The sequence below is a fragment of the Acipenser ruthenus genome, chromosome 36 (genome assembly GCF_902713425.1).
Source record: "Acipenser ruthenus chromosome 36, fAciRut3.2 maternal haplotype, whole genome shotgun sequence".
NCBI lineage: Eukaryota > Metazoa > Chordata > Actinopteri > Acipenseriformes > Acipenseridae > Acipenser > Acipenser ruthenus.
Genome location: NC_081224.1, coordinates 5,812,436 through 5,828,126, shown reverse-complemented (window position 1 = coordinate 5,828,126; position 15,691 = coordinate 5,812,436). Strand labels below are relative to the sequence as shown.

The following is a 15,691-nucleotide window of genomic DNA, read 5'->3' as shown; positions in this document are numbered from 1 at the left end:
ATCACACACAGAAGACATAAGCCCGATATACGCTCCTTGCAAAGGAGCCGGCTCTTTTTTTACAGCGATATCGGCGCTATACTTTGGTGCGAGAGGTTCCGGGTTCGCGCCCGCCCTCCACCTGTGTGTGGATTGCCTCGCCCTCTGTGATGCACCTGCCTGCGGGAACCAAGATCGCTACAATATATGCTACCCAGCTCCTGGTCCAGGCCCTGGTACTCTCCCGCCTAGACTACTGCAACTCCCTCCTGGCTGGCCTCCCTGCGTCCGCCATCCGTCCGCTCCAGCTCATCCAGAACTCTGCTGCCCGCCTGGTGTTCTCTCTGCCTCGCTTCGCCCACGCTACTCCACTACTCCGCTCGCTCCACTGGCTCCCGATCACCGCTCGCACCCAGTTCAAGACTCTTGTACTAGCCTACAGATGCCTTGACCAGACTGCACCCAGCTACCTCCAGACCCTCATCTCTCCCTACACCCCCACTCGACCTCTCCGCTCCGCCTGCACTAGAAGACTAGCTCTACCTCCGCTACGCTCCCCTGCCTCCAGAGCCCGCTCCTTCTCCACCCTTGCTCCGCAGTGGTGGAATGACCTTCCTACAGATGTCAGGACTGCCCAGTCCCTGACCACATTCCGGCGCCTCCTTAAGACTCACCTCTTCAAAGAGCACCTGTAGAACTCCTCTGTTTGTATCCTGGGACACTATCACCCTTCATGTAAATGTGCTTTATTTTGCTCTTATCTGCCCCCTATTTTACTGCATTTAATCCTGTACTTCAGAATACTGTAATCTGCCAAGTGTTTAACCTGTAGTACTTTGTATTTAATCACATCCTGATGTAACTATCACTATTTAATCATATCCTGATGTAACTATCACTATTATCAATTATTATTACAAAGGACCTGTGAGGAATAATTGCAATGTCGGACCCAGTCCGACAATGGACTGCAAAGGGTTAAGGTCCATGGAACTGTAGCCAACCTCCCTGGGCGCGGCCGCAAGAGGAAAATCGACCCCAGATTGAACAGAAGGATAGTGCGAATGGTAGAAAAAGAACCAAGGATAACTGCCAAAGAGATACAAGCTGAACTCCAAGGTGAAGGTACGTCAGTTTCTGATCGCACCATCCGTCGCTTTTTGAGCGAAAGTGGGCTCCATGGAAGAAGACCCAGGAGGACTCCACTTTTGAAAGAAAAACATAAAAAAGCCAGACTGGAATTTGCTAAAATGCATATTGACAAGCCACAATCTTTCTGGGAGAATGTCCTTTGGACAGATGAGTCAAAACTGGAGCTTTTTGGCAAGTCACATCAGCTCTATGTTCACAGACGAAAAAATGAAGCTTTCAAAGAAAAGAACACCATACCTACAGTGAAACATGGAGGAGGCTCGGTTATGTTTTGGGGCTGCTTTGCTGCGCCTGGCACAGGGTGCCTTGAATCTGTGCAGGGCACAATGAAATCTCAAGACTATCAAGGCATTCTGGAGCAAAACGTACTGCCCAGTGTCAGAAAGCTCTGTCTCAGTCGCAGGTCATGGGTCCTCCAACAGGATAATGACCCAAAACACACAGCTAAAAGCACCCAAGAATGGATAAGAACAAAACATTGGACTATTCTGAAGTGGCCTTCTATGAGTCCTGATCTGAATCCTATCGAACATCTATGGAAAGAGCTGAAACTTGCAGTCTGGAGAAGGCACCCATCAAACCTGAGACAGCTGGAGCAGTTTGCTCAGGAAGAGTGGGCCAAACTACCTGTTAACAGGTGCAGAAGTCTCATTGAGAGCTACAGAAAACGTTTGATTGCAGTGATTGCCTCTAAAGGTTGTGCAACAAAATATTAGGTTAGCAGTCCCATCATTTTTGTCCATGCCATTTTCATTTGTTTTATTATTTACAATATTATGTTGAATAAAAAATCAAAAGCAAAGTCCGATTTCTATTAAATATGGAATAAACAATGGTGGATGCCAATTACTTTTGTCAGTTTCAAGTTATTTCAGAGAAAATTGTGCATTCTTCGTTTTTTGTGGAGGGGTACCAACAAATTTGAGCACGTCTGTATATATATATATATATATATATATATATATATATATATATATATAGATAGATAGATAGATAGATCTGAACAGTCTGACCAAAAACTGAATATGTCGTCAGCAGGCTCAGGGCTAAACAAAAGTGGAGAGGAAACAAAAAGCAGAATAAAAGACGCTGGTTTTACAAAGTTATGAATATCACCACATAATCAAAGTCTAGCCTTAAAAAAAGCCTCTTAATTGGATTCTTCCAGCCGTTTGTCAATCACATCGTCTGTATATATATATATATATATATATATATATATATATATAGTATTAGTTATTTTTTAAATACATCCTGATATTCAAAATATGAATTGTACAATGATTGTCAATATTGATACCACAACTAATCGATATATTGTATTAGTGTGACCCTAAACACAAGTAAGTGGTCTTTGTACCTTTCTAAGCTTTCTTCCCTAGCTCTTTTTAGGTCAGTATATTTGATGTAGAAACAGCTGCTAATCTCTTTTATAAACCACACAGTGTGAGTGTGTGTGTTTGTTTTTCCTTTTCTTCTGTCTTCAGAGCTGTGAAGCGAGGCCCCCTGCTTGTATCCTTGCCATTAATCAAGACGCAATCTCTCTGACTAGAGCCCTTTACCCTGGGGGCTGTGTATGTGTGAGTGTGTGTGTGTGTGCACGGCTGTGTGCTGTAACAACTGCCTCTCCCATTTTCACTTAGGCGATCCAGCAATTTCTTTGCAATTTAGCTTTTCCGTTACTGCCCTCGCTCTCCTTCGTTCTCTGCCTGTCTCTTCTCTCATCTTTTGTGTACCGCTCCCCCTTCTCCATTTCCCTTCTCTCTTTTTCTTTCCTTTCTATCTCTCACCTATTTCCTTCCTTGCCTTCCTTCTCTCTCCCCTGCTCCTTCATCTCTCCCTTTTTTCATCTTGTGATTTTTTTCCTATCTCTTTTAATTTCTTTCCTATTTCTCTCTTGAACCCCTCCCTTTGCCCCCCACCCCCACCCCCTTCCTCTTCTCATCTCCTATATCCAGGGGTTAAATTGCGCAGGTTCCCAGATCTGGTACCTTTTTGTCTGACAGACGAGAATTAAACAGTTTTCAAATGTTGAACCATGTGCAAAAAGAAAGAAAGAAAGAAAGAAAGAAAGAAAACATTTTTGGTTGCAAAACGTGTAATATAAAAAAAAAGATTTCCTATTCTATTAATTGAATGACAGAAGTTTAAGTTACAATATATTTTAGAATGCAACGAAACACCAAAAGATACGAAACACGAAACACCAAAAGAAACTCGCGCTCTTAAGAACAACGTTTCTCTGTTCATCAGATTGTTTAAAAATTAACCCCTGCCTATATCTGTCCCCCTATTTCCCTTCTCTGACACTCTTTCTCATCTCCCTTGCTCCCTCTTCTCTCTGCCTCTCCCCTTACTCCTCTCTTGCTTTTTTCTCTCATCCCCACCTCCCTCCTAGCCTGCTTTAAGCTCTTGTCTGTGCTCAGTACCTCAGGCAGATGCTGATACTCAAGGGTGTGTGTCTGTGTGTGTGTGTGTGTGTGTGTGCGTGTGAGAGTTCGTATGTGTGTGTGGAGAGAGAAGGGGGGTAGGTCAGGGCAGGCTTGGGTGTGATGATTTGATTGAACAGCCAGAGGGGGTGTATAAGAAAGAAAAGCTGCAATAAAAAGAAAGGAAGAAAGAGAATAGATGATCTAGAAAGAAGAAAAAATCACATCTCAGGCCTTGGGAAGAACTAATTAGCCAAGTGAAGACAGTCTGGAAGTAAACTGCAGGCAGATACAGCACAGACATGTCAATATAATACTGTGCTAAAGCAACACAGGCAGATACAGCACAGACATGTCAATATAATACTGTGCTAAAGCAACGCAGGCAAATACAGCACAGACATGTCAATATAATACTGTGCTAAAGCAACGCAGGCAGATACAGCACAGACATGCCAATATAATACTGTGCTAAAGCAATGCTGGCAGATACAGCACAGACATGTCAATATAATACTGTGCTAAAGCAACGCAGGCAAATACAGCACAGACATGTCAATATAATACTGTGCTTATTATTATTATTATTATTATTATTATTATTATTATTATTATTATTATTTATTTCTTAGCAGACACCCTTTTGCAGGGTTACTTACAATTGTTACAAAATATCACAGTACAAAGTATCACAATATAAGTAGGGCTTCTGATTTTCAGTTTTAACCGATAAAACCCGATAAAACACCCCTGATACAAAAAAAATTAAATCGGTGGATAGCCAATAAACACCGGAAAACACCGGAAAAACTGTGGAAATGGTTAATCTATTCACATTGACTTTACCCTTTTCACATTTAAAAAAAATAAAACCCACTACAAAAATAATAATAAATACATTTCCCAGTGCTGCTGGGCAATGTCTCGCCTTCCTGACTTGTATCTATCATTGATTAGTTCTGAATACTTTAAACCCGCCCCAACTACTGAGTGACAGCACATTCTTACATTTCTATTGGAGCCTCCGCTTGCGAGATTTAAAACAAGATTATAATCAGGATGGAGGCTTGTTAGCAGGATTTAAAGCTGTATTACAGTTAAAATAGGGAGGATTTAAAACAGAATTGTGGCGAAATGTACAAAAATGCCCAAAAACACAAAAACCCCAGAAGAATGTGTCCGTGCCCATGACCATAGGGATTTTGTTTGTGGAAGACAGCAAAGGAAAGAAGGTACAACTTAAGTGTGCAAGTACTATCGAGTTACTACTATATATTTTAACACAAAAAAAAACGCTCAAGCATTTTGGAAAGTAACCGAAAACACTCATTTCATACAGTATATCAAAAACAAAGGGCTCCCGAGTGGCGCATCCAGTAAAGGCGCTCCACGGGGAGTGCAGGATGCGCTCTATAGTCTAGACGTCGCGAGTTCAAGTCCAGGCTATTCTTTTGCTGACTGAGGACGGGAGCTTCCAGGGGGCAGCGCTCAATTGGCCGAGCGTCGCCCGGGGTGGGGAGGGTTAGGTCGGCCAGGGTGTCTCTGGCTCACCGCGCACCAGCGCTCCCTGTAGTCTGGCCGGGCGCCTGGGGGCTTGCCTGTAAGCTGCCCGAGAGCTGCGTTGTCCTCCGACGCTGTAGCTCTTGGGTGGCTGCATGGTGAGTCCGCAGAGTGAAAAAAAGCGGTCGGCTGACAGCACACGCTTCGGAGGACAGTGTGTGTTCGTCTTCGTCATCCTGAGTCAGCGCAGGGGTGGTAGCGGTGAGCTGAGCCTAAAAATAATTGGCCATTTCCAAATTGGGGAGAAAACAATAAAAAATAAAAAATAATTGGCAACAAGTGTATTTATATTAAATAAATAAATAAATAAATAAACGAAAACCCTGAAAAAAAATGATTTACATAAAACTCAAAAATAGCTAAAAATAAGCACCAAAAAATACAATTAATAAAACCTGAAAAAAAGAAGCCCTAATTATAAAATATCATATTACAAATTATTACATTATAAAATATTACGTTTACAGAGTGTATCATAATACAGATAAGAGCAACTATGAAAGACAAGTTCGACTAAGAGCACTTATAACTTATAGTAATATTTGCTTATGTGAGTAAAGTCCAGTAAGAGCACGTAGTAAGTAAGAGCAACTACAAAAAACGTAAGTACGGTTACCTATAAGAGTAAAATCAAATACAAGATACAATAAGTAGTTATAGTTAGGAGCAGTAGTTGAATGCGGCAAAGTATGGAGCAGTTCAGTGCAAGTACAAACTGATACAAGTACTGGTAAAATTGGGCGCCATATAGTCGAGTATGGTTAAGAGTTGTAATGTTTACAAATGCTGTCTGAACAGGTGTGTCTTGGAGGCGCCGGAAGGTGGTCAGGGACTGAGCAGTCCTGATAGCCATGGGTAGGTCGTTCCACCACTGAGGGGCAAGGGTGGAGAAGGAGCGGCATCTGGAGGCGGGGGACCGGAAGGGGGGTACAGCTAGTCTGCCGGTGGAGAGGAGGTGTAGGGAGAAATGATAGTCTGGAGATTGGAGAAAGGTCAAGACAGTGATAGGCGAATGCGAGAGTTTTGAATTGGATGCGAGTAGCGATAGAGAGCCAGTGCAGAGAGAGGAGCAGTGGTGTAGCGTGGGAGAAACAAGGAAGGGAAAAGACAAGGCGAGCAGAAGAGATTTTGGATGAGCTGGAGCGGATGGGTTACATAGGCAGGAAGGCCAGCCAGGAGATACAGTACAGACATGTCAGTATAGTACTGTGCTAAAGCAACGCAGGCAGATACAGCACAGACATGTCAATATAATACTGTGCTAAAGCAACGCAGGCAGATACAGCACAGACATGTCAATATAATACTGTGCTAAAGCAATGCAGGCAGATACAGCACAGACATGTCAATATAATACTGTGCTAAAGCAACGCAGGCAGATACAGCACAGACATGTCAATATAATACTGTGCTGGTTATAGGACAACATACGCTTCCAAAAACAAACAAAACATGCACCGACTAAAAGAATTACAGGAAATGCCTGAGATACACTACAAATTACATGGAACTACTGGGAATTCATTTTAATTTCTTTCAGTTCATTTTTTTGTTGAAATTAAATAAACATTACTAAGAATTACTTAAATTCAGGTTCAAATTGCTAAGTAAAAATTAGAACTGATTGTATATTATTTAGAGTTACTGTTCTTTAACAAGCACACATTTGCTGGGACAAAAATAGACTTTAAAGACCTCAGAATCATGTTCATGTGTTTTAGAATGAATTCTCTAAGTATTTGAATTATTTCAAGATGTATGTGCGGTGTCTCCCAGTCGTTACCTTGTAAAAGCACAGCTGCTAGGAGTGCAGGGGATCCTGGCTGGTGACCCACAGGGAGTGTTGCTTTGGTCAGGGGGTTAGGGAGGAAAATAGGGAGAAAAGAGGTGACGGGCCTGACAGTGGGAACTGAGGTAGCCTGTTGATCTCCAATCCTCCTGACTAATCCCATGGTATAAAGCAATGAATATAAAATTCTGCTAATGACCTATAAGGCCCTAAATGGATTGGCTCCATGCTATTTAAAAGATTTGGTACACAACTATGTTCCATCACGGAATTTGCGGTCAATGGACTCTGGTCTTTTAATTATTCCAAAAACAAGGCTATGTTCAGTGGGTGACCTGGCATTCTGCAGTTATGCACAAATATTGTGGAATGCTCTTCCTGGGGTGATCAAAGACTGAGACTCTGGATATTTTTAAATCATGTCTTAAAACACACTTTTATACACTTGTATTCCCTAATGTTTACATTGTTTAATTGTAATATCTGTTATGTATCTTTTATTGAACTGTACAGTGCTTTGTGATGTTTGTACATGAAAGGCTATATATAAAATACAAAACAGAATTAAGGGGGACTTGATTGAAGTCTTTAAAATCCTAAAATCAGTAACACAGAAACCAGGCCCGGGGGCTGCAATGCCAAGTTTTTACCAGCAGGAACTGGATGAGCATTGATGGGTGAATGACATCCTCCCCATTTTGTACATATTCCTATGTTTCTGTGCAATGGTTACATTTCCAATTGGGCATTTTTACATCTAAAAATGGTAGTCAAATGATTTCAGTGTTTTTCTTTTCTTTCTTGAATCCTTTAGGTGCAACAACCGGACACAGTGCGTGGTGGTGGCTGGCTCCGATGTCTTCCCTGACCCCTGCCCGGGTACCTACAAATACCTAGAGATCCAGTATGAGTGCGTTCCTTACAGTGAGTACCACTGCACACTTACCAATCCCAAACAAGAAGATTTTAAACAACCTGCCACCAAACGCTAATGATTTAACTCTTCAACTCTCCATTAGCAGTGCAGAGCTCCGGAGCTTCGCAACATTTTCACAGAAAGAATAGCAAATAAAGATACACCAAAAGAAAACTGAAAGGTTATCAAACGGCCTGTGCTATACCATATCTAATTTGCCACGGCTGTTACATAATCTGTATTAAAACTAAAAGATGCCATGGTCAAGTCATCTGACCCTATTTGCTGCAACCACAATTGAAAACAAAGACAATAACATTCTCAGCGTGACAATTTGTTACCAGAAATACTAACAGGAGAACAGAAATATCAGACTTCTCTTGACACTTTTACGTTATTCAAGAACAGCTAGACTTGAAATAGAAGAAATCAAAAAGGCAAGATCTTACAATTAAAAAAAAAAGTTTTGAAACTAAGTTCTGTGCTTTTTAAACCATTTTCTTAATACAACTTTCTTTTGTAGCAACATGACATAAATTATGTTAATGCATGTCGCTAGCCGATTGTTTGAAGTTTTGCAACTAACTACAAAGAACGCAAGAGACATGATGCTGCTTAAGCAATACGAGGTATCCCTGTGACAGGTATAAAGAACTTCCCTAGCATTGTACATGAACATTATAGCCAACCATGTGTAGGTTGATGTATGAGCTTTCTGATTGACTGAACAGCTCTCCATTATTTATAATACACTGTTTCAATCAAATTGACACCACAGCGTTTTACAAAAATGTATTTATTCTCTCTTCGAATACCCCACCCCCCCCCCCCCACACACACACACACACACACATTTGATTTCCTCATTCCAGAAAGTCATAAAAGGATGTGACATTTCATCTTCTTATCACATTGGTGAAATGTAATATCTGTAAAAAAAAAGAAACAAACAAAAAAACATGTTAAAGATATAGCACTGGCCAGATTGATGGAACAAGTACACCCAAGTAAGAATTCAGATCGCTGAATTTCTGATGTGAAAATGTTGGAAGGGTATTTGTCTAGTGTTAGCACACAGACCCAGTTCACTGTGCTAACAGTAAAAAGCTACGGCTCCTTTCTCCTCGTGAGGGAGGGTGAAATTCTCTACTTTTCTCATAGGGGGCGATGATTCAACGTGATTGGAGCTGTTACTACTTAATCTAACCTTACATTCCTTCCTCTTTCCCTCTCCCTTTCTTTCTTTCCTTGTCCATCTCTTCCTCTCTCTACAGCATCTGAATAAGGAGCAGTATTTATATTGAAAGCATTTATTAATAATCGTATGCATCGTGTGTCGGTTAGTGTTGTATGTCTGGGTTGTAATTATGAGGACAAAAACAAATTGCTGGCAAATTCTTATTTGTTTCTTTAGAAAAATGCAGCCCCAAAATCAGACGGTTACCATAATTTTCAATATGCATAGTTTTATTTATTTTAGTTCAGTCGTGTAAAATAGTTATTAAAAATTATTACAGCCTTCATTTTCTTGGCCATTTCTTCTGCACTACATCCAAGAAATTTGCATTCGAAATAGCTTGACAAATATTTCACTTGAGACTCCTTAGTTTACTTAGCCCAGTGTTTATTTAAAACTGGTTTAGGTACATCATCCGAACTGTCAGGATATATATATATATATATATATATATATATATATATATATATATATATATATATATATATATATATATATAATCTCAATAGAAGACTGCATTTTTTCTGCGGCAGTCCAAACATAAGTGAGTGAAGGCGGGACATAAAGAGTTGAAGGTATTCTCTGCCTCGGCTTAAGGTCTTGAGCAAGTTTGACAAATGGGAGAGTCAAAGACCTGCCCCCCGTTATGCACGTGTCCAATCATGTGTGAGCAGAGGCGGGACATAAACCGTTGACGGTATTCTCTGTTTCAGTTGAAGGTCTTGGGAGTTTAACCAATGGGAAAGTCAACGATCTGCCTGTTTTTCACCTGTCCAATCACTAATGAGCAGAGGCGGGACATAAATATGCTAGGGTAAGCATATAAGAATAGCTGGATTTCGCACAATATTGCTTATTCACGAGGCAGGAGCCAGGTCTGCATAAAGGACTACTAGAATAAAGACTAAGTGCTTGTGACTTCAGCAGCAGAATAGGGGTTTCCCCTTGATAGCTGGGACAATGCATCGATGCATCGAATCGTTGGAATAATCGCTGGATAAAAGCCGAGAAAACCATCAATGGCTGAGTGAGACCAATAGGAGCTGAGAGAAGCCGAAAAAAAGGGGGTGTATCTCATGAATACAGATAGCCCCGACACCACATAGATAACACGGACATAAACAAACAAGATAGCTGCTTCTGCATCCAGCGCTCAAAGAATATAACAGACATTTGCATAGCTTTTTTTAGATGTTATAGTAATAAAATAATGACTTGGATCGCATTATTGAGGACTTTGGTGATAAAATGAGTGATCAGGAGATGATTTATCGGTATGTACTACTGTTAAGAGGTATGTTAAAAATATAACGAACAAGGGGTGGGGCGGGGCTGGAGATGCAGTACTGAGTGTCCTGTTGATATGCAGTGCCTTTTAAACCTGTTTTACTGTGAAAAAAAATACTTTTAAACAGCGCGTCTAAGATAAACTGCGTGTGTGAAAATAAATTGGACCTGACGCACCTGATACATGCTGAATAAATGGACCACAAAGAGTTAATAGGACCGTTTTTTTATTAGGTCCGTCAAAATTTAAATCTCCACTCTTATTCCTTGCCTTTCCTTTGGTTCCTTTAAATAATAATAAAAAAAACCTCCCCGCCCACTACGCAGCACGTACGTTTTCAGAGTACAAAACCTAGAGAAAAGACTAGAGGTAGGTCGCACTTCAGGATCAGATTTTGCTAGTTAAATTGTCGATTTTAATTTAATTTTAAATAATGCCGTCAGACATTTGGAAGTTTTTTATAAAAGAGCAAAATGGAAAGGTAAAATGTGCTGTTGTGAAGTTTTAATGAGCTTCTGTGGCAAAACCACCAACCTGCGGGATCATTCAGTAAGACAGCACCCGACAAAACACGACAGCAGGAACACAAGTAAAAAACAGAAGGAAGCAACACCTTCAATGGCAGCTTATTTTGGAAAGAAAGTTGAAGCGTCAGAACAAAAGAAATAACAGGCCTGATAGTAGATGTTGTCACACAAGATATCAGACCTGTTAGTATAGTAGAGGGAGCTGCGTTTAAAAATCTTATTGCGAATCTTGCTCTGGGCTGTGAAATGCCCTGTCGAAAGACAAACCTCCAAATTCATTACTCTTGTGCCATGGATCAATGTCTTTGCTGTGTGCTGTGTTACTTTTTGGTAGCGTGGCAAGTGTGAGCTCTGCAGGGCACAGTATAAATCTCTGCAAACTAAGGAAGGATAGAACTAAGGTCTGCCTGGCTTACTGAGAAGTCTAATTGAGAGAGGTCAGACTCGGCTAACTCACCGAGGCCGCATGGAGAGCCTTGCGATCTATGCAGGGAGAAGAAACGTGCTGGAAAAGAGAATAAAGAAATAGGCACATAAAGAAGGCCAGGGGTCCCCCCCAGCTGTAAGAGCCACCTTCAATAAGTTGAGTCAATGACTAGCTCGAAAGTTGGGAGCAAGCTTTGCTCTCCGAAGGGGGAAACTGGCACGGGTGCAAATTAAGAAATTTAAGCAGGAGAATGGAAAACGAAATGTAGTTAAAGTTTTTGGCCAGGGGTCCCCTCTGACCAGCAGGAACCTTCCTCTTGGAGGGCGAGACGATGGAGATAAGAGCGAATGTAAGATTACACTGCTGAGGTAGGACTGCTTGATTTTAACTTTGGGTGCTGATGTTGCTGCACCTATATACTGAAATATACTTCAGCCACACACCACCTACAGATGTCTTCTAGTATTCTGAGCTTGTCTTTTTCACCTCCAGTGACAATTGTGAGGGAACTCTTTACTGATTGATTCTCAGTTGTTTAGTCCCTTGAAAAGAAAATCCAATGGACATTTTTGTATGATATTTAATGCCATGTATAACTAGACTGCCTTGTGAGAACAATAAGGTGATCTTTTGAAATCTGTGTAAATTGAGGCCAAGTTTGCTGTTTAATTTCAATAATGGGTCGCAAAAGAAAATCACTAGAGAAATATTGCAGTGACTACTCTGACCTTGAATTTAAAACTGTGAACAAGTCTGGAAAGGGAAACAAGGACATTTTCCTCTGCAAAGTTTGTAAAACAGAAATCACTCGACAGGCAAATCGTATTGCTGAACATTTGAACAGTAAGTCTCATTTGAAAATGGATTTCCCACACAACTATGAACATTTAAATTGACAATAAACAATATTATAAAAAAAATTGTAATCGAATTATGCCAAGCCTAACTATAACTGAAGCAGCGCTGATTCATTTGCATGGGCAATACTTATATATATTTTTTTTACAATAGTGACATTTACTTTGCAAATTGAGACAGCTATGTAACATGCTCACTAATGGACTGGCCCAAATAGATTCATGTAAGAGAAATGCAGCAATGTTTATTTAATAAGACCAAGCGAATGATGTGTCTGTAAAGCCATTAAAGATTTACTAGGTCTGAAATTACATTTCTGTAGTGTTTGATGGAGTTGCTTAGATGCCTTACAAAACACAGGATTTCTGTGTGAAGGAAACAAAAATGAATAAGTGAAGAGTTAAAAGACGTGTGTTACAAACTGAATGGAACGTTGGATTCAGACAATCAGGAGACAGTGCTTCAGATCTGCCAATAACAAGATGGAGATGGATAAAGCTGCAGGGCTCTCAGGCCGAGAATGTCAAATGTCTGATTTATTTTCATGCAAGTACTGTGAATAATTTTATTATTATGGCTGTATTTCAACCTGTTTGACCTAAATCAATTTTTTCCCTGTGTCAGAGGGTAAAGTAATGACATTAATAGTGTTTGATATTGTTTACATTTTCTATATATCTGGTATCAATGAGAATACTGCAGCTACCCTAACTTACGTGAAGGTACTGTCCAGTAATCTGTTACTTTTTACATGGTGCCCGTCCCTTCAAAGCTGCATGTAAAGAAGTGCATTCTTCAGACCCGCTGTTTTACAAAGTCTTTTTGAAATTCCTCTTTTAATATATCCTTAATATATTAAAAGATATATATTAAAAGATATATATTTGAAGACTAAATCTAAATTTAGTCTTCAAATATATATATATAATTTATTTATTTATTTTTTCCTTTTAAAAAACAAAAAATGTAGACATTGCCAATTATTTTTATTATTCTCTCCCAATTTGGAATGGCCAATTATTTTTAAGGCTCAGCTCACCACTACCACCCCTGCGCTGACTCGGGAGCGGCGAAGATGAACATACGCTGTCCTCAGAAGCATGTGCTATCAGCCGACCGTTTTTTTTCACACTGCAGACTCACCATGCAGCCAGCCAAGAGCTACAGCGTCGGAGGACAACGCAGCTCTCAGGCAGCTTACAGGGAAGCCCGCAGGCACCCGATCAGACTACAGGGGTTGCTGGTGCGCGGTGAGCCGAGGATACCCTGGCCGACCTAAACCCCCCCCCCCCGGGCCAATTGTGCGCCGCCCCCTGGGAGCTAGTCTTCAAATATTCTGTGAATAGTTTGGGCTTAGCAATATACAGTGGCTCTCAAAAGTATTCACCCCCCTTGGACTTTTCCACATTTTATTGTGTTACAACATGGAATCAAAATGGATTTAATTAGGAGTTTTTGCCACTGATCAACACAAAAAAAGTCCATAATGTCAAAGTGAAAAATAAAATCTACAAGTTGTTCTAAATTAATTACAAATACAAAACAGAAAATAATTGATTGCATAAGTATTCACACCCTCGAGTCAATATTTGGTAGAGGCACCTTTGACAGCAATTATAGCCATGAGTCTATTTGGATAAGTCTCTACCAGCTTTGCACATCTGGACCCTGCAATTTTTGCCCATTGTTCTTTGCAAAATTGCTCAAGCTCCGTCAAGTTGGATGGGGACCTTTGGTGAATAACAATTTTCAACTCTTTCCACATATTCTCTATTTGACTGGGCCACTCCAGGACATTGACCTTTTTGTTTTTAAGCCACGCCAGTTGCATCCATTTTGCCCTCTATCTTTACAAGCTTTGCAGGCCCTGACGCAGAGAAGCATCCCCATAGCATGATGCTGCCACCACCATGCTTCACGGTAAGGATGGTGTTCTCAGGATGATGTGCGTTGTTAGGCTTGCGCCAAACATAGCGCTTCGCGTTGAGGCCAAAAAGCTCTATTTTGGTCTCATCAGACCATAGAATCTTCTTCAACTTGTTCTCAGAGTCTCCCACATGCCTTCTGGCAAACTCTAGCCGAGATTTGATGTGAGTTTTTTCAACAATGGCTTTCTTTTTGACACTCTCCCATAAAGGCCAGTTTTGTGAAGCACCCGGGCTATTGTTGCCGTATGCACAGTGTCTCCCAGCTCAGAAGCCGTAGATGACGTAACTCCTTTAGAGTTGCCATAGGCCTCTTGGTGGCCTCACTGACTAGTGCCCGGATACTCAGTTTTTGAGGACGGCCTGTTCTAGACAGATTCACAGTTGTGCCATATTAGTTTTTGTTAGGAAATGTACTAACCAGCTGTGGGACCTCCCAGAGACAGGTGTATTTAACCTGAAATCATGTGAAACACCTTAACTGCACACAGGTGGACTCCATTCAACTAATGATATGACTTCTAAAGACAATTGGTTGCACCAGAGCTTATTTAGGTGTGTCATAGCAAAGGGGGTGAATGCTTATGCAATCAATTATTTTCTGTTTTATATTTGTAATTAGAACAATTTGTAGATTTCATTTTTCACTTTGACATAATGGACTTTTTTGTGTTGATCAGTGGCAAAAACTCCAAATTTAATCCATTTTGATTCCATGTTGTAACACAATAGAATGTGGAAAAGTCCAAGGGGGTGAATACTTTTGAGAGCCACTGTAATGTATTTGCTTTGTAGTCTGTCACAATGAAAAAACTAAAATCCTAACTTTATATGACATAAAATAATAAAATTACTCATGGAAATATATCCACATGAGTGGAACTCAGTGTGCGCGGCCCAAAAAAATTAATTAATTAAAATAAAATAAATCCTACCCCTTCTGCTTCTGCTGTGTGTGTGTGTGAGTGTGTGTTTTTCCACTGCCTTCGCAGTATAAAAAAAAAAAAAAGAAAAAATAAAGAAAAAAGAATGTGTGCTTCCTCCACTGGGTCTGGTTCTACTAGCCCCACTGACGAGTAGACTCCATGGATATTTCGACCCACCAACTTTTTTCTTACTTCTTACTGTCTGTAGGCTATGCTCTACTCCACTGTAAGCTACGCGCTGCCCCGGTTATGTGACTGCATGCGGTCCAGACTAGACACCCAGCCCAGTACCCTCAGTGCTTGCGCCCTTGGTGATCTGTGCCCTCGGTGTCTCGGTGCCCCAGACCCTCAGTGCCTCACTGCTTCAGTGCCCTCAGCGCTTGAATGCTCTGTGCCTCGGCACTCTCGGTTCCCTCAGATCCTCGTACTACCGCTCCCTCAAGCTCAGTTCAGGCGCTTATAGAGCAAGCCTCCAAGTTCCTCCAGGTTCCCTGGATGGCAGCAGCTGAACAGTGCTGTTCTGTTTTCAGAACGGTACAGGTTTCACCCCCCCAGCCCTTTCCGGTGTTTCCGGATTTTCTGGCAGAGGTACAGTCCTCTTGACGCTGACCAGTATCCTCACGGCCTACCTGATTGGCATTTTACAATCCATGCCTCTCCCTGAAACAGTTACTTCGG

General features: G+C 41.0%; 1 protein-coding gene across 6 annotated transcripts in view; it reads left to right on the top strand.

The window, feature by feature from the left end:
• LOC117965547 (adhesion G protein-coupled receptor L1-like) overlaps nucleotides 1-15,691 on the top strand; it is a 270,259-nt gene that overhangs the window by 137,643 nt on the left and 116,925 nt on the right. For all 6 annotated transcript variants that reach the window (XM_059007937.1, XM_059007934.1, XM_059007938.1 and 3 more), the window contains exon 4: nucleotides 7,724-7,833. In XM_059007937.1, coding sequence (XP_058863920.1) covers nucleotides 7,724-7,833 — 110 coding nt within the window. The remainder of the gene's footprint in view (nucleotides 1-7,723; nucleotides 7,834-15,691) is intronic.